Raw genomic sequence first — 25,429 nt, 5'->3', positions numbered from 1 at the left:
TGAAATCTCCCAGGAACCATGCCCTAGCTGTTGTGCTGAGCTTTCTGTCTTATCTTCCTTTGTAATTTTCCCTAGATTTATTTTTATTTACGTACACACACGGAGTGAGGCTAGAGGAGGCCATTTTATAGTCTCGTCAAAGTTTCAACAGAATCCAAACAGGAGCCTCTTCACCAGTACGCTGCTTTTCCTTGTGCGTCTCTGTAAAATAGTTTTATACTCTGTTCCTTACTCACAGAATATGAACTGCATTAGTTCTCTTCCTGTTTGCCTCAGCTGAGGTTTTTTTCTTCATTTTATAAAGATAATGACAATTTCTTCCCTAGCTAATGTTTTCTTACTCACTACCTCTTTGCGTTACTTCTTTGGTCATGACTCATTCCTTCACGTCTTTGTAGGTGCTGTTGTCATAACATCTCTCTAGTGTAAATGAAACAACTCATTTATTATCGGCTATATTGGCATTTATTTAGAAGCCCCAGAAAAGAAATCCCTGGGTGCAGCCAGTCAGCTGCGGTCTGTTTCCTGCATTGCAAAAAAACTGGAAGTCACCTAGACCTCCCTTTTGAGGGGAAAATTAAATTTCTTAATCACTGGGAAAAGCAAACAACCTGCGTAGCTGTGATGCCCGACAAGGGTTTCTGCTGTGGGCCCACTGAGCCGTGCCTGGAACAGGGGTTCTGCAGGCTGTACCCCTCCTTACTCTGCTTTCAGCCCTCCCAACCCAACTCTGAAGTCCTCAAAATGCTGGCGGCTCTGTTTTCCAGGGAGAAGTTTTAAGTCTCTGTGTAACGCCTGTCCTATTTCATACCTCTGCTACAGCCGTGTAGTTTTTTGGCTTCCTAATTAGCCTCCTGATAGCACTTGGGAAACACATCCTTGTGAGGAGCGAAGGACAGACTTGGCAGTGTCTTTCACTTTCCCTACGGCTGAGTGTTGGTACGATTATCGAGCCGTGACTCCGTGAAGCTGGAGAGGACCTGGCTGTGTCTAATCTGTATCCAGTGTGGACTTGTACTGGACTCCGTAGCCAAATATTGCATTTAATTTCCCCGGTAATAACCTGTACCTCCAGCAATCTGAATGATGTATATGTTAGATTGGTTACACTTGTGTCTCATAATTAATCAGCCTAACCTGTGAGAGGCGTTACCCTAAGAACATAACCTTTGCTTGCCTAATCTCAAGGTTCAAGCAGGGAATATTTAAGGGTGGTGGTGGTTTGGGTGCCTCTGAGGCTGCCTGCAGGGACAGCAGCTTTGATGCTGCCCAGGGGTTGGTGGCCATGTAGAATCTCTGTTGCTCATCCCTCTCCTCAGCCGGAGGGTGTGAGCCTTCCCACAGCAGGAGGGGGAAGGGTCTGAGCGCTACCAGCTCCTCTGGAGACAAGTAGAAGCAAGTTCTTGCAATTTTTTCTTTTGGGCAGTGTGTCTGCTCTTTTCTTTAAAAGCATCGCTTAAAGCTTTTAAGGGGTGGAGGAACTGCTGTGCAAGTGCGTATGTGTTCCGTGGTTGGCAGTCCCTTTCCGTGAGGATCAAAGGCAGGGCCTGTCGTGCTCTGCAAGGTGGGGAGATTGATCTTTTTTGCCGTATGCTGAGATGTGGTCGTTACTTGCATGTTCTGTTTGAATCCTTTTAGCAGTGAGAGCGTGGAGAGTATGGGACGGACAACACTGAAGGTCCAAAAGAACGTATCTTGTGCTTTTTCTTTTTTAGAGGCGGTTCAGTTTCCTTTGTATGGAAGTTCTGTAAACCAGGGTATTGGGGAAGCTCTGTTGAACAGTTTCTCGGAAATAGGCATGTGGGTACGTGTGTTTGCAGTGTTCCTGCCATCTTTAGATAAATTTTGTAGAGCTTTCAGCCTGGGAACACTGACCTGAATTGCAGGCTGACCCTTCATCATATAGTTGAACTTGAAGTAACGGTGTTGTTACAGGCTTCCACCAGGGTATTCTTCTCAGTGTAGGAAATGATGCTGAAAATATTTAATGTTCTGAAATGGCAGAGGCCAAAAGAAATGTATTTCAGTTTCTTTCCAAGGTAGCTGTTAAATAAATAGCTCCATGCTCATGCTTAATCAAGTCCCTGTCTACATCTGGCGTTCAGTTCATTTCCCCTGTCTGAAACAACCCTGAAGAATATTCTTTTTCAGATTCCCTTTTCAGTCTTCATCTGGCTTTTCTTGTAGCTATTGTTTTTTCAGCTACAAATACCTACAGTTCTTGGGGGTGTCTTTTATTGATTCATTTGGTTATTTTGGATCTTCCCAACTCTAATCATTTGGAGCTTGAAAAGTGAGAAGAAATGTGTGTGTTCGGAAAGCACACTGAAAGGCAATTTGTTTTTAAAATAAATTAATCTTTTCAGATGAGTCCTGCTACTTCTCCTTATAATCTACTTTGGCATGATTTCAGGCATATTTTTGAAGCTACACAGGAGCAGTTTTACTCCTTCTAGCTGTAGCATAGGTTATTGTACAGAACCAGAAACGAATAAATGAAAATATTTTGCTTCTGAAGCTTGAGTAAAAAGCTTATTACAAGAACTGCTCTTGCATGACTGTGAGAGTACTTCTTTCCGTAACAGTCCTCTGAAGCTTTTGGAGAACTGTGGGAAGGGAAGATCTGAAATGCTCATGCCATGTCCACTTGAATAGCTTTGTTACCTTACATATTTTTACAGGGGCAAATAAAACTATTTGGGTAGGTTTATTAAAAGAAAGTTGTTGCTATCCCTTTTAAAAGGAGATTTTAGTGGGGTTTCCCTGCTTCAGCTCTGCAGCTCAGAGCGATTGAGCCTGCAGTAATTGTCTTTTGCTGAGAGACTGTCATGGATATCTTCCTCCAACGTGCCCCAGAGGAGGAGGGAGAGGAGTGCTTTGAGGCTAGAGGTGAACCAAAGCTGAGCTGCCGCCTGGCGTTGCGGCTCTGACATACCTGTGGGCTGATGCTTCCTCACCAGTCTGTCTGCTTTTGGATGAAGATTCAAAGTGGCTTCAAACAGTACTGTTCCAACCATGGCCAGAAATTCTTGTCGCTGGTAAGGTGGAAGTTATCATTCTTTCCAGGCAGCTCACCTAGTGGTATTATTACGGTTTGGATTTTGTTAGAATAATGTGAATGGTATGTGGTGCATCAGGAAGTGCCAAATTCCAAGAGGAGTGTTTTTATATCAGAGATGGCATTAATTCGGTGCTGGTCAGGTTAATTAACTGTTGCTACTTGATATTTCCAGTACAGAAAAATAAGACTGCTATTAAGCAGTCGTATTTTTAAAAACAGTTTAAATGATGCAAAACAATCATGTATTTTGTGGACAGCAAGGGGCATACAAAAGTGTACTTTATTTAATTTAGAGAAATAATTTAAGAGTCCTGAGAGGTAGCTCTTTATCCTGGCAAACGTGAATACTAATCTTTTTAGCTTGGTCTGGAGCTCAGCAGAAGTGTTTGGCTTGAATCAGATGAAGAAATGGATTGAATTTTCATATGTAAAAACTTTTCACTCTTTGGTTTTCTTCTACAGTGGTTTAGAAATTGAGAAGAAAGTTTGGCTCTAGTAAGCCTTAGAATGATAATTGTTCTTTTAGACAGACTTTTATGTCTGTATTAAATATGAGAAGTACACAGAAACTCATGGTGAAAGAGAAGTTTTAATAACAAATGTTGAGCAAGATAAATATTAGTGCTGCTATTTGAGCCCTTCACAAATACTGGAAAATTAGTCATCTTTGTGTGGAAGGGAAATGACTTCAGGGAGGGATCCAGGAACACAGTGACTTACCCCCAGCCCATGGAGGAAGAACGGCAATTCTGTATGTCGGATCTGAACCTCAGGAACAGTAGTCCTATGCTTTTTTCATAGTACCTTAGTATTTCGTGTATCTATACAGCAAACTAGGGGAGGTTTATCGTTGTAAAGTAAGCATTAGTATTGTGAACCTAAATGCTAGAAACTAGTATTTTTACTTGGGAGGCTGGGGAAAGGGAGAGCCAACTTGGGACAGTTATTAAAGGTCACAGTTAAATAATGGTAAAACCTTTTCATGCTCATTTTTCCTACTTTTTTTGTTTCCTTTCCCAGGCATCAATTTTGGACTTGCACTCCGGAGCTCTTTCACTGGGGAAGCATTTTGTTAATCTGTACAGGTAAAATGGGGCTGTGGCTTGCTGCCTCCTTGTTATCCCCACCCTGCAGTGCTCGTTGCCTCTTCAAGTTTCTCAAGCCCTGTGGGCTGTAGAAGGTCGTTAGATTCACCACAGTTTCCATGACCAGTAGAAGAACTTTTGTGACATGAAAACCAATCTTTTGTTGAACTGGGTGCTCTGAAAGCTACCATTACCTTTATTTTCAGAGTTCTTATTGCACCAGTAAATAATAGTATATTTTCACAGTTAGTTTGTCAGTGGTGGAAGAAATCAAGTAGTCTGAACTCTTAAAAACCTGAATCCAAGTGTTTATTTCATGACATGGGAGGGGACTTTTTTTAATGCCTGGGGAATTCTGTTATCGGTTGATCCATCTCATCTGTTAATCTTTTAACACTGACTCTTCTAGCAATGCTTTTGAAATACCATGCTCAAAAGCATTTGTGGGATTTCTGTGTGTTTGTGTTTTCATTTTTTGATTGTAGGCAAAGCACAGGTGGGAGTGAGAATGCATCTTAGTGTTACTCAGGCAGTCTGATTCAGGGACTTCTCTTTTAGACTGTTGTTTAATTTTTCAGGTACTTTGGGGACAAAGTTCAAGACATCTTCACAGAAGAGGATTTTGCATTATATCGGTAAAGACTTTCAATGACTGCTGAATCAACCACATAACTTTAATTTTTTTTTTTTTTTTGTAGAGTTCAGGTTGGGAGGGGATTGTCCTTTGGATTCAGATATACAATTGAATTTGTGGCTCAAAATAGCAATTTCTGTGAGAAGTAAGATGCCTTGAGGAAAATAAGTAAAAGGACCTTTTGGTGACTACTTGATAAATAATATCTGCTGCTTTGAACTTAGCTGCGTTACCTACGTCAGGGCAGTATTGACACTGTAAACATAACCAGAGTGATGGCAGCGCCACACACCTCCCGTTCTGCATAAGGGGCTGCTGCCAGCCCTGCAGGCAGGGAAAACTGCCTCATCTGAGTTCTGTGGTTGTTTGCTGGAACGTTACAGCTGGGTTGTAAAATCCTTCAGCATTAACTGCTATTTCACGTGGGCTGTCCAAGAGATGTTGTCTTCGTCATCTAACACACTCCTGTGCTATTGTTACATTAGGGACTTGGGTTCTTTGGGTGAGGAGTAGCAAAACGGTAAAAACGGTAAAGCAGGAAGTGGAAGGACTTCACATTGCTCATGTTTTGGCTGGAGAAGCAGAGCATACTTTCCGCCTAAGAAGTCAGAGTATGAGATGACGCTGTAGTGTCATAGCTTTACCATCTGATGCTTTTATCTTTCCTGTAGACCTGCTCATATATTTCACGAACACAACAAACGTAACGGTTCCGTGTGTCTGAAGGTGTGGGGCCAAAGTTCAGCAACAAACATTCTTTGACTAGATAAAATAAATCCTTAGTTACGTGTTTCGGTTGCTTTCTCCTAATTTAAAATGTACCTGGCTTGAACATTTTAACTTGGGTTTTTTCCTTGCCTTTGTGAAAGAATATGACCTCCCTCTACTGGTGGAAGTAGTATTAAGTAGCTAAATAGGTTTATTAGTTTAGTAACTCTTATTTGTCTTAAAATATTAACTATTTAAGCTTATTTTGGATCAACAACTATTTTTTAGATAATCTTGTCTTTGTAAATGAAATTCTTTAAAATGTGTTTACTTCTGCCCTGAAAATCACAAAAATGAGATGCTGCCTTGATTGTTGTTGAATTTTGTCTGTATAAAGAAAGGGTATAGTTTCTGCCTCACCAAGATAGTGGAGAATATTTTGAAAATAGTCTTTGTTTTGCCCTCCATTCTCTAGATTAAAGAATCTGGAGAAAAAACATGAGTGTATGGAGGGAGTGTCTTACTAAGGAATATTCGTTTCACATGAACAGAAACATTCACTTTTTCAACTGTTTTCATGAATTTCTGATCCTTATACTGTGAGATGAGGCAGCTTCTAGGGAGTATCAATATTCCATTGGTATTTCATGCCAATATAGGGGGTGTTTCGGTCTAGCTGGATACAAATTTAATAAAAAATATATTGCTAAATGCTTCTTTTCATATTAATGGCAGTGCTTTAACATGGACTGTAGTACCTTATGTCCTTAATGAATGATTTTATGCTATTTTTGGGAGCATTTATCTTCATTACCTTAACTTACCTACCAAGGTCAGTTTAAAAAGACATTAATTACATTTAGTTATTTCTCTCAAGAGTGTATAAGTGTTGCTAATTGCAACAATAACAAATCTGATAGGCTTTGTGAGCCAGGAGGCTGGTTTCTAAACTGTCAAAATCATGTTCCTTTGGAATTGGTTATGGTTTCTAAGCTGATCCTTTAACCACCATCTGTACAGCGGTTCCTCTTGCTTCACGTAATAGATGCGTCTCTATCCAGAAGAGACCTTTAAATCTGGACGCTTGGTTTAAGGATTACAACTTCAGCAGAAAATGGCACTAGCAAAGATTGATTCCAAAAACCTTTGACTTAAATAAGGTAGAGACATAGAGTAGAGGAAGAGCTGATAATGTCGTTTCTTCCTTTTATTTGTTCTGCACGTGTGATTTCTGTTAAAACTTTCTGGCTGTGCAAGAGCATTGCTTTGCCTGCTTCTGCTGCCTTCAGTGCTTTTCCCTGGGAGCAGTGTGGGGATGCTGACAAGTGGGCTGGGGAAGCTGAGTAGTTTTGCAAAGCTTTGAGTGTTCCTGTCACCGTGCTTGAATCGCACTTTGCAGCAACGCCTAACAGTGCATTTTTTTGCTAGTCTGGCAGACCTTGTATCTTACAGAAACTAAAAATGCCACAGAAAAGTTCTTCTACTCAGTCCTTTATGCTGCTGCTGATACATTAAGTTGGTAACTTTGCAATCTAGTGATGAACGTCCTTTCTCTTAAGCTATATGTTCCTTAGACTTCTGGCTGTTGGCTTTTTTTTTTTTTTTTTTTTTTTTTTTCTTTCTCATCACCCCACTGCAAAATAGATTTCAGTAACAGCTTCTGTAGAAGGGCTGTGCTTTCAGGGAAAGGCAGAACAGAAATCCCTGAAGTCTGGCTTGTGCATTTTGGTATTATCCAGTGATTCAGTGTGAATGTACGAGGACCGATGACAAATTCTGTGAGGGATTGATTTGTTATTTATATTGGTGGCTGGGTGTGTACTCGTGTATTTACTGCCATAGCAGAGCTCTGTGTAGTGCATCCGCCCAGAGCCAGGGCATACCCTGAGCAGTCTGAATGAGAGAATAGTTGCTGTGGTTAGGAAAATGAATGCTTACATTCTCCAGCATAAAGCAATATTTTCTTTGTAGCTATAGTACACCAGAGCTTTCCCAACAGTTCTTGATCTATAGGGACATGGAGGAAAAAGTATGAAGAATGAGTGGGCCAGGATCAGGAAGGGAGGGGAGGCTCCTGCCTGAGGCCCCTGCTGCTGCTGGGCGCACATGAGAAGCGGCTGAGGGAGTGATACGGCTCTTGCTACGTTGGATCTGGTGCAGTTAGAGTTTCTGGGCTCATTCCTTCCTTCCTCGATGGCACTTTCTGAGCTGAAGTTTGGCTTATCTTGTCGCATGATTTACACACCAAGTACGATGTGTTTGTCCTTAAGTATTTTACCAATAGGCTATATAAGCTGCATCTGGAATAGCAGGGAAGGGATGGAAAGGAAAACTTGAACTCATGATATTGATAAATGTTGAAATGGCCCAGTCAGTGGAAAGCAGGCTGTACAAAAGAGTTTTTATAGGCCAAAAAGTGACCTTATACTAGCTTTGAAAACAGCTACTTGCTGTATTTGGCATACATTGGGCACAGAATGAGCTGCAGTATACAGATGCGTGTGTTCAGATACACGCTTTACAGGACCCTAGGGAACACTTTGATCTCTGAAGGAAGTCATACCTTTGCTCCGACTGCCAGGTAAACGTTCGATTCCCACGTATAGCATTTAATTTGCTGTTGCAGAGAGGGACAAAAGATACTTCGTGGAGTTTGAAGCAGAGTTCATGTTTGCACTGACAAGTTTGTCAACCTGTGGATGACTCCTGTGGTGGAGTAAATGTGACTATGTGGAACAAAGGGCAGCAGAGATTATTGCGGAGCGCCTGCAAAATGCACCTCCTGCAGCGCACAGCACATGTCTTTGCCTTTGGCACCAAACTTGTAAATGGATGCTTTTTACACGTTTACATGAGCTACAAGCTAAGATCTCCTTGTCATTAGTTACAATAGTGCAATGCAGTGTTTGTGAGTAAGGTCAGTGTTCTACACCATAATTCCCCATCACCCCCTACAGTAAACATTAAGTTCTTTTAGATTTTATGTGGCTTGCTTAGACTTTGAACTGCAGCCACTTTCATATGACAAAGTGAGAAGTCCTGGTTGTTATTCACATGCGTTGAGAAAGTCTTCCCTTGCATATTTTCCATTTTCTTCTCTAGGTTATAGTGCCTATGTATTTTATTTGACTGATGCCGCATTATTAGAAAGTAGGTATGAAACACTATGTGTAGAAATGATGTCAATGTGCTGGCTCAATAGGGAATTTCATGGACTTTCTGTAGGTTTTGAGCAGTATGGTACATATTCAAGGAGGAAAAAACATCTCTGTGCTCAAATGTATTGTTCTTTGGAGCTTGGTTCTAGCAAATCTTTGCCATATGGGTTATTCATTCAAACATCAGTAGAAATCTAATTTATTCATGACTAAGGCTTTTTCTGTTGTTGATTCTCTTTAATTGGTTTTTTTTTCCATGCTGCATTACAGTGCAATAATTGGTTTGCGTATTTGCAGGCCCATTTTTTCCAGTTGAATAGTTTGTGTTAAACTGCTTGGGCATTTGTTGGACGTGTATCAGATGACACTATGTATCAGGATAGTATTTCAAACTTAAAAATTTAAGAGCATTCACAGGATGTGAAGAAACAGGGAGGCTGAGGTGGCCGGTCACTCTGCTCCATCATAGGTTACATAGGTTTCTGTTGTACCTCCTAAAATCAAGCCTGAACTTTGGGAATACCCAATTCACAGTGATGTAGATTACATGTATTTTTTGTCACGTGTGTATGTTGGGGAAGAAAAAAAAAAAATCCAGTCTTGGATATGTCCTTTCTGTCCCTATCACTTCTCTTCAGAAGGGTTGTTCTGCGAAGGGCTTTTCTTGTGAGCAGAGCTTGCTGGAAAGGGGTCTTGTTTCCAGTTTCCAAACTTTGCTTGGGTTTTTCCATGTTGGATTTGGAGTTCATTGACATTAATAAATAACTTCCTACTGACTTCAGCATGTGCTGGATTAGGCCGTAAAAAAATAATGTGGTTGTTCCCCAGTTCTTACAAATATGTTTGAGACCACTGAAGGCAAACTAGGAGATTAAGTGTCCTCTCCCCCTGAGACTTCAGTCTTTTATGACTTTGTGGACTGCTCATAAGGCAAAGTTACTTTTGCGCTTTTTTTTTTTTTTTTTTTTTTTAATTACAGCCAAGTTAACCCCTCTTGCTCATTGAGCTCTGATTTGAATGGTCAGTATTCGTTTGCCTGTTGACTCCTTTCTTGAAGGAAGGCTGTTGCTGTAACCTTGCTCCCTGGACACCTGGTATCATGGTGTGTCTGTATTATATACTGTTATACCATTATACAATTGTATACCATTAAGTACAAAGGGTAAACACCTGTTTTTTGAAGCTTAGTCCAAATTCCATTATATCAGTGGGGCTTTTTGATAGTTTACAGTTTTTGTTGAACAGCAAATTATTTATGTGCATAAAATTCCTGTTAGTCCGCTACATATGCGAAGATTGCCTTGATTGATTGAGTTTGGAGGGATACTGGGATCTGTAGGATGACAGCTCGCAGGGAGGCAAAAGGCAGGAATGCACGGGCTGGCACCTCTTGCTGCCTCGTGCAGGTGAAGGCACTGTGATTGAAAGTAATGCCGAAAGCCAAGAGCACGCAGGAGAAATCAGAGGCCGGCGGTGTCCTTACCCACCCAGAAACCAGCTACGCGGGTCAGCTGGAGGTGGCTGCTTCCATGAGGCCAGGAAGCACCTAAATGTCACACTTCTATTCCTGTCACTTCAGCTGTCTTCCTATTCACTGCCTCCCCTGCCTGCTTAATTTATAAAGAGGAAAACAACCTTATCTTCTGAAAAAGATGCTTGTCTTTGCCACATACTTAAACTGTCAAGTCTGGTTTTCTTTTCTCTTGATAACCTGTTGGCCAGTCCAAAGCAGGTAGACTTTTGGTTGCTGGTATTGTCTGTCGGGAAGAGTTGAGTAGAGCTTTGTTTCCTGCTTGGTTTGCAAAACACGCAGTATTGCGCATAAGTCTCGAATAGGAGTGAAGCTTTAATGGGGCCTTATAAACAGTAGACAGCAAATCTTAATAGAAAGCTTTTAAAAGTGGAAAAGAATCAGCCTGGAAGAGGAAGCAGTACTGCTCAGAGCGCGAGACAGCTGCTGGAGATTTAAAGTTATGTCAAGACTGTGGCCTGACTACTTGAGAGTAGATCTGTTCCAGCTGGCTGATGCAAGGGAGCGTGCTCGTTTAGTACTTGGGGGTTAGGCTGTTAATTCTTGGGTTGGGTTGTTCAGAGTGCCAGCTGCCCTCAATTCGTGAAGTAAAATGAGTAATTACATTTAATGCTTTTTGGGAAACAGAAGGCAGCCTCTGCTGAAGTCCTGCTTCTTGGAAAGAAAACTAACAGAAAGATCGGGCTCCCACAGGCATGAAGGGAAGGACCTGCAGATCCATTCCTGATGTCAGTTTTACAAACTGTGCCGTTGTGTAGCTCTCAACTTGAAATCTTAGTTTGTGCAGATATGTAAATACCTGAAAATTTGAGCTCTAACTTCATGTAATGGTTTTGATATTCCACACGTAAAACGGCTTGAATTGACTCCTAAACCTTAGAGCCCTAAAAATGTAAAGTGAGACAAGTTAAAAATTAAATTACTCTGTGTGTGTTTATTTTTGGTGAGGGACAAGATGTGAACAGAATGAATAGTTGTTTGGAGTTTTTTTAGTACTTGTGGAAATAGTTTTTAAGAGGTCCCTTTCACAGCCTAACGCTGTAGGTCTGCTTTTAGTTCTGTCACTTCTTAGTCACTGTTTCAGTTCCCTAGAGAAATACCTGGAAAAAACTTTTTTGAAAATGACGCTGAAGTTCAGTACTACTGGAGAGATGTCTGACGCAGAAAAGATGCAAAACCACTAATGCAATTTTCAGAAGTGTGTTTACTCAAGAGTATCTTCTTTCTGTGCTACTTTTGAAGCACTTAGGAAGAAAAGACTAATTATAATAGGTAAGAATTTGTTAAAATTAGGAGAAAACAATATAAAGTTTTTAAGCATAGATGAACTGTAAAAAACCCCAACAACCAACAGTGTTTTCATTTAATCTCATTGTGTTATTGCATTCTTTGATGGTTTGTAAATTTCGTCAGAGTTAAATACTAGCTGTATGTGTTTACTGGCGGGGTTTGCCAGTGGTATTCCTCATTAATTACCAGTCTCTTCTCTTCAGAAGTGCTGTTGCCTGACCTCAGGCTGGCAGTTTGAGCTGGCCCTGTGCGCAGCGATACCTGGCCTGAAAGGTGGATGCTGCTGTATAAGTAGTTCTGTATCCGAACACGTGTGATTATTAGTCTTCTGTTGTCATAATCTTAAAAACAAAAATGAAAATCCTATTATTTTCTTCCTGTCTCCCAAGAAATACAGGAAGAGCCAAGGTAGAAACAGTTTGGTTGAATCTTTGAAAATAGCTGGGAAAGACATCTTGTATTCATGTTTAAGGAAAATCCGGTTGTGATACCAATACATATGTTGACAGAGAACCCCAAGTTTCATGGTGCCAGGGACTTCATTGCTTCATTTAAAAATCAGTGTGAAAATAGTTGGAGGTTCTTCAGAGACAACTGTTTATGAAGATAAAATTTTCTAGTTATGTGCTTTGGATTAAAAATATATATGTGAAAGACTTTAGTCTTTTCAGTAGTTAATAGACAGTGAGATGTGCCTGGGAGTTTTTTTAGGAAACAGACAGCTTACACAAAGAAACTTTGAAACCTGGGCCACAGGAGACAAACAGGTTGGGGTTTTTTGATATTCTGAGAATTAAAAAAAAAAACCACAACCAAACAACCAACCCTGATGCAAAACATTGAGGGTGTGTCTCTTTTGATATAGTAGATCTCACATTTAAGGCAAAATAAGAAAGTGTGGTATATGTTCCTCATGGTTTATTTGCTGAGGAAGCAGCTTAACTCTAAAGAAGAAATAACAGTGAATGAAGGAGAGTCCTGAAGAAGCAGAAGTATGTCACTTAACATGCCGTGTTGTATTGTGTTCTTTGCAGTGATGTGAGGCGGAGAATTCAACAGAGGATTGCTCAGGATTTTGGTATCAGCTCTTCTTCTATGTACCTGACTAAGCCAACGTTCTTCTCGAGAATAAACAACACAGAAGCCAAAACAACACACGATGAATACTGGCACCCACACGTTGACAAGGCAAGTAGGAGGCTGAGATAGGATGCAAATGTTTCCTGTTATTATTAGATCACTTTGAAGTCATTTTGCATTAAACAATCAGTCAAACGTTTGAAAACTGGTGCTTGTAAAAATCCTCCCGGGGATGAACCTAATGGAAGAATAAGTGAGTTTTAGAAACAGAAGGCCATTACATTCCTTTTTATTTTATTTTCTCTACTTCGGTTCTGCTAGGATTAATAAATTGTGTGAATGTCTACTCAGGAATCTCTTTTGTGAGAAACATTGATTAAATTGACCTGCACCTATGAAGTGCTTCAGTTCGATCAAGCCTGTGTTTCTAGTTAGGGTATCACTCTTTCAGCCAGCTCTAGCAGGAGCTATGTCAAAGTGATCAATCGGTCACTGTTTGTAGTTGAGCTGAGCCTTTTGATAAATGCATAGCATCTGTTTGTGGACTGAGGCGTTTTACTGCGTGCTCTTCAGTGGGGATATGGTACCCTCTTTCAATAATTTGAAGTTTTGTTGGTTTTGGAATGGAATGTTTTTGTGACTTTCTTTTAACTGCAGCCTTCTACCTGTAGGCTCCTAGCTTAATACTCTGCATATCTCAATGGCATGAAATGATCTGGGCTTGAGATTGAGTTTATTTCTGAATTTAGCTGGCTTCAAAGGCAGCATGTGTGCAGCATAGCAGAATGCCAAATAACAATGGAAGAATAAAATAGAAAAAAGCCACACCAAAAAACCAAAACCAATCCCACACCAGGGTACCCAAATGTCATGTCGTAAGGACTGCTGCTCTGGAGTCGGGGATCACCTAAGATGGAACCGCATCAAACTTATCCCATCAAAGCTAAGTTACGCCTCAGTGCTAGAGGCTGCATGTTGGCCGTGTACCTTGAAGTCTATGACCTGAAACATGGAAGATGAAAAACAAAACAGAGAAATGCTCCTTGCCTTGAAAAATTTTCCTGGAAAAAGTCAGTCTGAGGGAGGTATAACGTCTGTTGCTCACAATGTCAGTGCAAGCTCGTGTGCCCTTTCTTGTTGTGTAGGCAGAAGCAGCTTATATCTAGAAAACATGGTGACAGTGGTGATACCTGATACAGCTGCTGTTCGAAAGAAGGCAATGTGGGGTGGTGGAATCTGCAATCACTGATACAACTGAGACCACCTTTTGGATGCCTCTTGTTTAAGAAGCTGTAATGTAATCATTGAATAGGAGTAGACCTAGGGCCACAGGTGGTAAGGGATGATCTTGAGGTGCCAGATTTTGGCTGTCATTGATGGGAACTGATCGTAGGGAACAAATTGTGCTGACAGCATTCACAGGAATTCTATCACATTGCACTCATTTCCAAGAGCCACCGAATAAACTAGTGATTCTGGTTGTGTGAAGTGCAGTAAATTCATAGGTTCTTCATAGTTTTTCCACGCTTTCAGAGAATTGCCACAAGGGAAAAGAAAGCAGTGAATTTCAATAACTGATGGCTGTTTTCTCCACTCTTTTTTTTTCTTTCAGGCCTAAAAGGCGTATTAGAATTTCAGACTGATTTATTTCTATAATGAGATTTGTGTCTGCACAAGCATTAGGATAGCCAATATTCTCTTTATTCTTTTCTGCATGTGTTTTGCATTAGTAAACGAATAAGGTCATTGGATAACCTCACAATTAAGTGTTGCTACCTAAATCTCTCCTATACTACACAAATTATTTTGTAATTTAGAATTAAATCTGTTTCCATGAAGAGCATTTGTTTCCTTTGTGGAAGCTGCTTCTCTTCTGTGGCATCTTGACAATGCCTGTACATGACGGACAGCAGGCTAGACATTTTGCTGGTTTTATCCATCTGTTTTGTCCAAATCTTGTTTATCTCACAGGCTGCCTGTTCAGAGAGCAGATACATCAACTGATTGGCCTTGGCTTTTTCTAACCCATCCATCCCCAGCTTCAAAAAACAAAACAAACATAAAATGTGGCTGCTTAAACTTGCTATGCATAACCTAAATCTTAATGGTTCCTATAATGAATAATTAACTGGGTAGTCTGATTTACAGCAGAGGAGAGAATAATCCCAGCTGGGGTAGTTGGCAAACACCTTGTTCATCATCACTTAGAATTTGCCTCCCCTGCCCCAGTAGCCAGCCTGGCGTGGATCAGTTCTGTTTCTTTTTTTGGGAGAGCACAAGGGAACAGAATCTCCCTGGCCCCCAGCCAGGCACTTGCCAGTGCTGTGGAATGGAAACCTTAGAGCAAACTTCTCAGTGCTTCTGGAGCTCATGGCTTGGGGGTCCATGTCTCACTCGCTGTTCACATGGAGCAAATGTGTTTGCCAGTGCAGAGGGTGTTGAAGAGGGATGGAAAAGCCACTACGGGCACAGATCATTCTTGTGGAAACTGTCCCAGCGTAGTGGTTCATCCCTTCTCTAGGATAAAGGACTTCAGCTGTTGCCAGATAATACAGTTAGTTCTACAGTTTAAATGTTTGCATTGCCTGCTTGAAAATTCAGAGTTTGAACCAGGCTAATGATGCCTTAAATAGGGTCCGATAGAGATACATCCCTGATCCTGTTCACTTCGTGTCCCTCATGGAAGTCCAAATGACGTCACCATGTATCATTGCTACTAGACACTGGCTGCCTTCTCTTCTGGTACTCCATTCACGGGAATTAGCGTGAAAGGCTTAATTTGAATCCTTCCCTTGCTGCATAAACAAGCCTCTGACTTCTGTTTGTTTGTCAAAAGGTCTGGTATTATTTTCCCCTTAAGTGCAATTGGAACAGAACTATTTGTGGATGTAGCATTCATGTACGTGTTTTGCCAGATCATGGCTTATAGAAAATGTTACAGTATGTGTAGAATACATGCCTGCATGTAATTTTAGCCTACTATAGGTATATATTATGTATATCTGTATATTGGTTATGTGTTTAGAAGGAGGTAAAAAATAAGTACTTGCAGTTGATCAGGCTGAGCAGGAGACTGAATTCAAAGGGACGATCAGTAGGTCGGAACATATTTCAGAGGTGGCTAAATAGGATAGACAAGTTGTCTAGCTTTACAGGTTGTCTTCAGTGTAGTCAGCCTGTCTTGTATTTTAATTCCTTCAACAAACCAAGTTTCACTTACGACTTCCAGACTGCAGTTGAAAGCAAGGGAAAAAAAATGCATTGCTGTTGATCTGAGGTAGGAAATACTTCCAAGATAAGAGCAGAAGTATGCTTATGTGGTGTCCAGAACAAGTGTGAATGCTAGGGAGTTGAGGAAAGATCAATAAAACTCAGCCTATTAAATATTTTGCCAGTTTGTTGGATGCTTTTTTGTTGTATCATTATTTACACTTTCCCCTTTGTATGTAATTTTGCATAATAATTAAACAGTGAAGGTTGCTCCTAGAAGGCTTAAGGATATTTTTGTCACTGTCCCCTTCCAAAAGAAAGGTAAAACTAAGCCTTTGAAAAATTAATCTGATGCATTTTTTGTTTGTTTGACACTGTTGGTTCAAAGATACAGGCTTCTTGGAGCACACAAATACCTGTCTTGCCTTTTTCCCCTATATTACTGAGTGTTGTGATGTTATTTAGTCTGAATATTCTTGGTTTGGAAGATTTTAACTGCATAATGGAGCAGCATAGATCTACTGTGTCTGTATGAGGCTTTGTTTTTTTTCCCTAAAATTTATTTGGGTTTTAGTTGCATAGGAATGGAAACCCTGAAATTGCTTAAATGACTCATTTAATCTTGTCAAGTTTATAAGCATCTACAATCAAAAAGTGTTGGCTTAAGATACGGAGTTTCATCTTGGATGGAATTTATTTGGAACTCAGCCTTTCAAATGTCAAATGTCTTGATTTATAATGGAATTGCTGTTGCACACTCAATTCCTGACAGTATAGTCTATAACGTTGTCTAATAGAAGCGATATGGGACTTGAAGATTTCTGCAGGGATCCTGTCATCCTTCACAGAATTGTCAAGCTCTGCCGTAAGATCAGTTTTGGTTTGTTTTCCTGGAATTTCTTCTATTGGAACTATTCTGAGACTTAAGTACAGCTTTTCTTTTTTTTAGCCTAAACTTGTTCATGATCAGTTTATAGCTATTTTTCCCACCCTTCTCCCAGTTCTACCTCCTCCTGTCCCCATATATTTATATGTAGCAATCGTATCCCTTTTCAGCCTGCCTTTCTCCAAGCTGACCAAGCCAAACCTTCAAGTCTCCTTACCTGTGATATGCTCTCCATCTCCCTAACCCTTCTAGCAGCCTCTTGCCTCAGGCTGTTGAGACATCACTGATAGCAGCCGCTATCTGTTGTAGCAGACTCCTCACTCTTCTCTTCCTTTCCCTCATGTTGTTAGGCATCTAATGAAATACAGCAAAAGATCTTCCTTTTGCCTTAGGACAGCGTCGTCTTTGAAATCTGAGGAAGTTTGTTCTTGTGTCTACTCAAACCTGTTGCCTCAGCTTACCTACAGCCCCTTGTAATTCAGAGACATGCTATTTGGTGCCTTACACTGTCTACTAAATCGATACTACCAATATACAGAACATTTGAATTAGCTATCAAGGCTATTTTTGTGATTATCTGCACAAAGGGATAGGTAGAGTCTTACAGGAAAAGAGCAGTTTTGACCCTTATTTCTGCAGGGTACCATGTGGACTTGTGCTGATTGGAAAGTGTGTGTATTTTATTCTGCAATGGAAAGCAGGGGATGCTGTCCTACATATCTTAGTGACTACAGGCCTATTGAATATTCCTACAACTGTTTAGTTGCATATAAACATGTGTCACTCAAAAACCCAAGGATGCCACACTGCAAAACGTGGCTGGCTAATTTTGACAGTTATAATAATAGCCTTTTTAAAGTACTGTATCATACCATTATGAGCATCTACCACTAAATATTAGCTATGTTTGACATATTTGGGGAAGGGGTGCTCAAAAAGAGCACACCAACTGTATGAAGTATCAGACTGAATGGAAATGCCTGCTTTTGTTTTTTAACCTTTCTGGTATTGGAAATCTTTACCAGGGTGATAAATGTATTTGATATACATGGGAGACTTCTAGCATTTGAAATAACTGAGTGTAATTTAGTGCCTTCTTTCCAGGCCTGGCTGCTTTCTGAGAGTTAGTAATGAACAGGAGTAGAAAAGCCATTTTCCATTGCAACTTGGTTCCCCAGATTAGTCATCTGTAGAAATCAGATGTTTGCTTAGGCTAAAAAGGTTTGTAATGAGCTCTTGAAAGTTCAGAATTGGTAAAGCCGCCTTGGAGAGGATGGAGAGTGCAGTGATAGAGCAAAGATTGGTGCACCACTGAAGAGTTCATAAAAAACAGTTTTAATTGCATTAGACTTGCATGCAGGAGTTCAATAAACTTCTTCACTATGCTGATGTCTTCACTGGCTGGAGGGCTTCCTTAAGCTGACTGGAAGTTTTATCAGCAAATCAATGGAGGTGAAAGTAGCTTTGCAAAGCTAATTGCATGAGGAAGGCTGTAAAATAGCTGTTTTGAGGTGCTGCAGTAGCATGTGCTCATTCCCATTCATTGTCTCCTATTGCTTCTAAGGTTTGGGTAAATATAGGGAAAAGGGGATCACCAAAACATTTCTAGCATTCTTGTGATTTGGACTGTGTAGTGCAGCATATCACTGGATTTGGCTTTTTTCCTTTAAGCCCTGATGGTCAAAATAATAGAATGAGTAAGAAAGAAAATATCTTCCTATGCCATCTGCTGTTATGTTCTCTTTAGTCATTGCCCTTACAGAATAACGTGTACTGCTGTGGAGCCAAAATTTAACTGGCTCTAATGAATGTAACTTAAAACAAAATTGAAAATATTTAGAGAACTTCTAAGTTTGGAAGTAGCACCTGCCTCATAACAGTCACCAGGTCAGTCAAAACACTCTGCAAATGTTGTATGTTGAAATAATACTACTGTGCTGCACATTTCACTGTCAGTGTAATGCAGAGATTGAGTAGTTGTGTACTGTAAAGAAACTGGAGAATACAGCCACTGATTTGAAGTATATTTTTAATTGTTGGTGACGTGTAAGTATAAAAAGGAAATATTTTCAGCATTGGCTAAACTTGGTGTTAAATATTTAGATAGCATCCTCCAAGCATTAATATATAGTATTTTTCTCCATCCTCAACATACATATCAAGCAAAAAGAATACTTTAAAAGGAAGGGAAATCACCTTGTTATACTTAAAAATGGGGTGTTTGGTCTGTAGAATGAGAAGCAGCAGGGACTTTGAAAGTCATGTTTGAAGGTTTTTAAACAAAACCCGAAAGGAAAAGAGTAGGAAGGTCCTCCAGCAAATGTGTGCTTACTTGGAAGGTCTGATTCACTGTTACAATGAAGCTCCAGCATGGTAGCTGGTGAAAGAGTAAAGATGATGTTTCCAGAAGCCTGTACCTGTGGTTAGATGATGGGTGGAATTAATTAGTCAAAGGCTGTTCTTGGGTCTCATTAACCTTATGGTGAAATTTTATCTTGAAATAGTATAAATAGATCTGAGCCCTTCTGTATTTTAATACAGAGGTGTAATATGTTGGAGTTTTGCTAGCTGTTTAGTAGACTTAGGATGATAGAAATCAATAGGCACACTTCTTTAATTATGGAAACTGTAACTAATAGTAAACATAACATGCTAGTCTTGTGTGTAAACGTAATAGACTAATAAACATGTATCACTTCTGGAAAAGAATGATCTCGGCTTTCAGAGACCCCTTTATTAAATACATGAAAACAGGAAAATGGGAAAACCCCATCAGATCCATCTGCTTAATTATTTCTGCTCTGCAGAGATGAGAGTAGAATTTGGTAATTTTTGATAATGTTGTCTTACTCCTAGGTAACTTACGGCTCTTTTGACTATACTTCACTGCTGTATCTTTCGGACTACACTGAAGACTTTGGTGGTGGACGGTTTGTCTTTATGGATGCCGGCTCCAACAAGACAGTAGAGCCTCGAGCAGGTAGGTCTCGGTTTGCTTGCACTGGGGCACGCCAGATTATGGCATTTATTAACTGGGTGGGCTGGTGGATGTAGTGGGACTTTGTTTTGTGTCAGCAATAACTGTGGAAAAATGGACCATTTTGTCTCCAGATTGATGACATAGAAAGTAAAGATTAAAAAAGTTTAAGATGTGGCTACAGTTTGAAATATCTGGAGTTAAGCCACACAAAGTCACTTCATTTGAAGCTTAGAACCTCAGTCCAGTTTCAATAGCTTAGCAGGCCACTATGTGTCCAGAGCAAAGACAGCTGTGTGACTACAGCATATCCAAAATAATTTATTTCAGACTGTCTGGCCTGAAGTTCCTTTGCTGTTCAAGGTGGGGCTTAATACTTTGTGACTGCTGTGGGCTGAGTGTGAAGATGATTGATTATCACAGCCCTGCTAACCTCCAGTAATATGATGGACCACAGTAACTTGCTTATACATCCATACCTGCTTTCAGTAGATCTGACGGGGATGAGCATTCTGATGGCTGTCAGTTATATCGTTTAAAAAAAAAAAAAAAAAAAAAAAAAAAGCTTTTCCCCTAAGGCTGGTTTAAGATTTTTCTAGTAAGTGGATCCTTTGAGGCTGGAATTCCTTTGGGACAGTACGCGTAGAGCTTACTGTCATCTCATCTGTCTGGCAGGTGAGTGCTGAGCTTACAGCAGCCTAGGCTTTTGTAGTGCAAGACTAGGCACACTTTTACAGAGATAAAAAATCAAGGACAACTTTATATTCCTACCATGTTCTATCTTTTGTATTTTTTTTCTTCAAGAGAGAAAAGACAAACTTGCTCATTTAAACACAGCCTCAGTAATTGTCTGCTGACAGGCATTACCCCAAGCAGGACTGACTTCTGACGATTGTTGCCTGCAAATGCGGATGGGTGTGGGGTTTTTTGAATTATGGATCATAGCAATCTACTCGCCAGCGGTAATGCTGGCTTAGATAAACTCTGAGATATCTGTATTCTGGGTTTGGTATCAAGAATTGTATGTTTGATTATTTTGGCTTTTGTGGTTGGAAATAAACGCTAAACTGGAAGTATCCTTTGCAAAATGCTGCCACCAGTATTTTGAAAGGGAACACGTTAAACTATTTCATTTCCAGATGCAATTCTAAGTGTAATGTGTTTTTATAGTTGTAGAAATCATAGCTGAATTCTGGGGAGCTGGGAGGACAGCTGTCTCCTTGCACGGTACAGGGGCACTCAGTCCAGTTGCTGTATGCAGTGTGCCTCTGACTTAATTTCAGAAAGTCTGCCACTGTGAAATTGCTTCCATTCAGCTCTAGCTGGCTCATTTTCAGGCTCTGCTGCTGCAAGGTGTTTGCTTTTGTGTTGTCTTGGGGGAGGAAGTGGGGGCACATAAAATACAGAAAGATTTTTAACAGCACCTGGTTTTGGCCATTCCCTTTCCACAGGTGGTTGTATTGACGGTGTGCATGCCCCAGAACTGGTTAAACCCACCTTTTTAAAACAACGCAAAACTTGTTAGGGAGTGGCCTTTTCTGAAAGATCAAATGTGCTGCACGTACACCACAGAGAATTAAGTTTAATGCTGGTTACACTTTTCTGATATTTCTCTGTCTAAACGCAGTTGGCAGGGCCCCGTGGTTGCGTCGCTGCCTGTGGCGCAATCCCGATAGCGACCAGCACCTGGGAGCGAAGGAGAAGAGCTGGAGCGGTGAAGCGCGATGTGAAGGCGATACACTTAGCTTTTCCTCTTGCTGATAGAATGTGGCTTGTGAGAGGATGGAATGAGGGAATGACCCCAGGGTGTTTTCTGTTGCTGGTACAAATTGATGTATTTTTCATGTTCAGAATGTTCCTTTGCGGTGGGTTTTTTTCTCTCCTTCCCTCTTTGTGGTTTCTTGTTTTATGATTCTTTTGATCCTTTGTGCTTCTCTTGTCACTCGAACCCAACTTTCAAAACTCCATGTTGATCAGCTTTTATTTCTTTCTTATTTAGGAGATTCGGGCTTTGTTAGAGATGACTGTGGTAATCGTGGGTTCTGTTTTAGTGCTTGACAGCTGCCTTACCTTCTCCGTACTGCTAATGCCATATCGGTTCTAAAAACTGGCACTTCTTGTCATCTCCAAGTTAGTCTGCATTTTGGGAGCCTGGTGCTGTGTGCCAAAATGAACACATCCCTTTTTCTGTGAGCAGTAATTTGTTAAAGTGTCAGGCTTTACAGTAGGGAACAGAAAGGCATTGTTGCTGATGCAGCAGAGGAGAAAAACAATAATTTGAAATACAAAAAAAGACAATGAAAAATAAAACATTGTGGGATTTCCTGTGTTTGGGGGTGCTGTCTGGGCAAGTCCCACTGCTGTTTCAAATGTTTTTGCAGCAATTACTGTTTATAGGTCGGTCTCAGCTGGATAGTTAGGGACAGCAGGAACTGTTTCGAAGTGGAACCTAATTTAATATGCTTACCACTTCTCTAAGTATGTATCACTTGTGGGTTGTGTAAAAAGTAGCCTTGCATATTTGAGAGAAAGGCTTTCAATATAACTTGTAGCATGGTCTATAACACTGCCTAGTTCAATTATTAACAAACACCTCTAGCTTTAAGAAGGAGTTATAATTTATTAACCTAGAGGCTCTTCAGATTTTTTCTTTGTAACAGATGTGAACAGTCACCACAGTGATGCCTATTCATGTGTACAGACCTCTGGCTAATTCATAACCAAATGCGTGGCATTAAGGAACACACCTTTCTTGTGCCCTGATGGGCTTCAGAAGTATCTATGTGTCTTTTGACTTACGTCAGGACCTCTGTCTGCTGCAAGAAACTCGCTGTACCAAGAGTAAGAAAATTCTTAGTGCCAAGTGAAATACTACTTTGAAAAGAAAACATTTTTTTGGACAAAGAAACAGTTCTAAAGTAGTATCTGTTGCTTTTAAATGCCTGTGCAAATTCTATTTCCAGAATTGATATATTGGCATTTTTTTCCATCCTTTGCACCAGGGGTGGCTCTGTGCAGTGTTTAGAATGAGGTCCTGCAGAGCAAAACCCGTGGCCCTTTCAACATTAACTTTCCTTCCCTGGCCTGAGGCCTGTTTTAGTAATCTTCATTAGGTACAGAAGAATTAAGAATAAATGGCAGACATCAAGGCATTCCTTTTTCAGTGATAAAACTGGTATACTTTCTGCTGCTACTGAATTTGTCAGTGTATACTGTATTTAAAATTTTATAATTTTGGAGAGTCTTGTGTGAATTTGGGGACTGGCAACATTAGACAGATCAGACTTCACTTTATGATAAAGTATAGTTGAAACCCTGCAGTTGGAATGAAATCTTAGTACCGCTTGAGTTGTGTGTTCCTTATTTGCATGTACATATCTTGGTTCCGAGGTCAGCTTTGCAGCACTTACTTTCAGCTTATAAGAGAGTTTGTTCTTTGTAAGGTTGTTTATTATATTAGGGTAGGAGGAAAGGTCAGAATCACTATTTCTGTGTGTTTGTGGAAGAAAATAATCTACGGTGCGAAATGAATTCTGTGCATTGGAGAGCGAAATGTGACTCTTCCTTGAATATCAAACTTTGCATATTTTCATAGCTGTCAGAAGCGTGTGTTTCTGAAAGTGTAAAAAATATTTGAGATGAAGGTATGAGCTATCTGGGAACTTGTGAAGTTGGATTATTCTTCATTGAGCATACACTTTTTTTTTCCACTTTAAAAGCCTGAGCCATTAGTTTTTCTGCTGAGGTGAGGAAAAACATACATTTAAGAATGCATATGTAGCTTTCTCAGTGCAGAAATGGGCTTCAGGGGTCTGTGTGTACATTTACTGGGGTAAGTGTACCTTTACTGCAGTGGTTAGACATCACATGACTCTGGGATCCTGTAATCATGAGACTAAGTACAGTACTTTGTTAAGTGGTGGGAATTTGTCATATTTATTTTATTGTGTTATTTTTAAAAAATAATAGAGTTCACTATTAAAGGCTGAGGGGTTGCAGCATGGTGACAGAAAGTGCAATGACACAAAAAGTAAGATTTCCAGATTCAGAACCCCCACAACAACATTAACACAAGTTGTGAAAACTGGGTTTAAAGCATGTATTTAGTAATCTGTCTTTTACTACAGAATAGCAGATGCTGTCGTCCCCCCCTCCCCACTGAGCACACGTAGCTGGATCTTTCTCTACATTCAATCCACATCATGCGATTCAGTCTAGATTGCTATAATCTTCTGGCATTCCTACCTTTAGTTTTGCTCCAGTCAGTAAAACTGGAGCACACCATGATGTTAAATCAGTAACAACTGGAAGTTGAGAATTAATTTAAAAAATCCAGCGAAGTAGCTGCAGTCCCAGAAAAATAAATGGAGCTGGCGTTAACAGCTGCAGCAATAAGGACCTATGCAAAGTTCCCGGGTTGTAGGACAGCAATTCTTAATGATTTGCAATACTAACCATAAATTGCACCTGGGACTGGGAAGATGATTGCAGAGAAATGGTAGGAAGAGGAGGATGTGTTGCAATTGTGACAAAAATATGTAGAAAACAGCTCAATAGCTCCTCATTTCTTTGTAGAACTCTGAATATTTTTCTTCTGCTTTCTGTTTTGTTTTCCATGGAAGGCTGTTTTCCAGGCTCTGGTTTTGTATTCCAGTGGTGCCTGATGATAGGTTTACGGTGGCATTAAATGAAATAATACTTTAATTGGGCCCATAAAGCAATAGGTAGTTGGGGGGTGCAGGTCAGACCTGCATTTAACATAGTGCTTATATAAACTGCACTGTCTGGCTGAGGGCATCTGTTGCTGAGGGTAGTAATGGTAATTTTACCCGAGCTGGGCCATTGAAAGGATTGAGGAGTGTCTGGGGGATACGGGGACCTAAACAGATGCCTTGTGTTACCACAGAGCGTTGCAAAGCACTGTCAGTATTGAGAATTGGACTCTAAGGCTTTTTTCCATGGTATAAAATACGTAGTTTTAAATGAACACAGGCAGTGTGCACCTTAATGTGCCTTTCATTGCTTGCTGCACGGGACTTTGCTTTATGTAATGCATATACAGGCCAGTGTTTCATTAATTTGATGAGGTACTGCTAGACAAATCTGTAGCGAAGCTGAAGGCATAAAGGAGGACCCCAGAAAAATGAGCTTCAGGCAGTTACTTGATGAAATTTGGGTAATGTAACAGATAAAGTAAAACAAAATATCAAATTCACCGCAGGCTCAGCTGTGTTACACTGTATAGATCAGTAATGATGTTTCATTTTTTGGTTCCTAAGCTTGGTGAGTGTTAATGTTGCACACCATAGGTGGCATCATGAATTAGTTGTGTTGAAAAAACGTTTTTTCAACACAAGAAATGAACAGCAGAAGTTACCCTTGTGTTTATGCTTCAGTGATTTAGTAAATGCAAAGGTGAATTCCTTCTCTGTCAGCAGTCCAAAACTTGGAACTCGTGCATCCGTGTGATTTGACCACAGCTCTACTGAACATGTTACGTTCAGCAAGGTCAAGAAGAGTAAACCAGATGATCTGTAGGTGTTTCATGTGATTGAAATGGCAACATTTTGTTCTTAGAGGCTTCTCTTGGTGAGAACTTTTTGTAGGAGTCCAACTTAGAAATGCTCTAAGCTGCCCAGGGTGCTCCAGTGTGGGAGAACAGAGCAGACTTGGCAGTGTTGGCTGGGGAGGTTGAGCGCTGAAGGGGAGAACTGGAAAGTGGAACACATATCCCTGTCCGTCTCTTGGCTGTAGGGAGAAGAAATGGAGCCAAAAGGCCTTGGTGAGACTCAGAAACTGTGATTTAGGG

The 25,429-nt window shown here is 40.4% G+C and overlaps 1 protein-coding gene across 3 annotated transcripts in view; it reads left to right on the top strand.

The window, feature by feature from the left end:
- Positions 1-25,429, top strand: part of OGFOD3 (2-oxoglutarate and iron dependent oxygenase domain containing 3) — a 44,691-nt gene that overhangs the window by 11,440 nt on the left and 7,822 nt on the right. Inside the window, exons 4-8 of one of the 3 annotated variants that reach the window (XM_055795681.1) lie at positions 1,716-1,804; positions 4,082-4,146; positions 4,725-4,781; positions 12,502-12,655; positions 19,500-19,623. In XM_055795681.1, coding sequence (XP_055651656.1) covers positions 1,716-1,804; positions 4,082-4,146; positions 4,725-4,781; positions 12,502-12,655; positions 19,500-19,623 — 489 coding nt within the window. The remainder of the gene's footprint in view (positions 1-1,715; positions 1,805-4,081; positions 4,147-4,724; positions 4,782-12,501; positions 12,656-19,499; positions 19,624-25,429) is intronic. The other 2 variants (XM_055795682.1, XM_055795683.1) reach the window with 2 other exon arrangements.

Source organism: Falco peregrinus, chromosome 2, assembly GCF_023634155.1.
Source record: "Falco peregrinus isolate bFalPer1 chromosome 2, bFalPer1.pri, whole genome shotgun sequence".
Lineage (NCBI taxonomy): Eukaryota > Metazoa > Chordata > Aves > Falconiformes > Falconidae > Falco > Falco peregrinus.
This window is presented reverse-complemented; position numbering and strand designations above follow the sequence as displayed.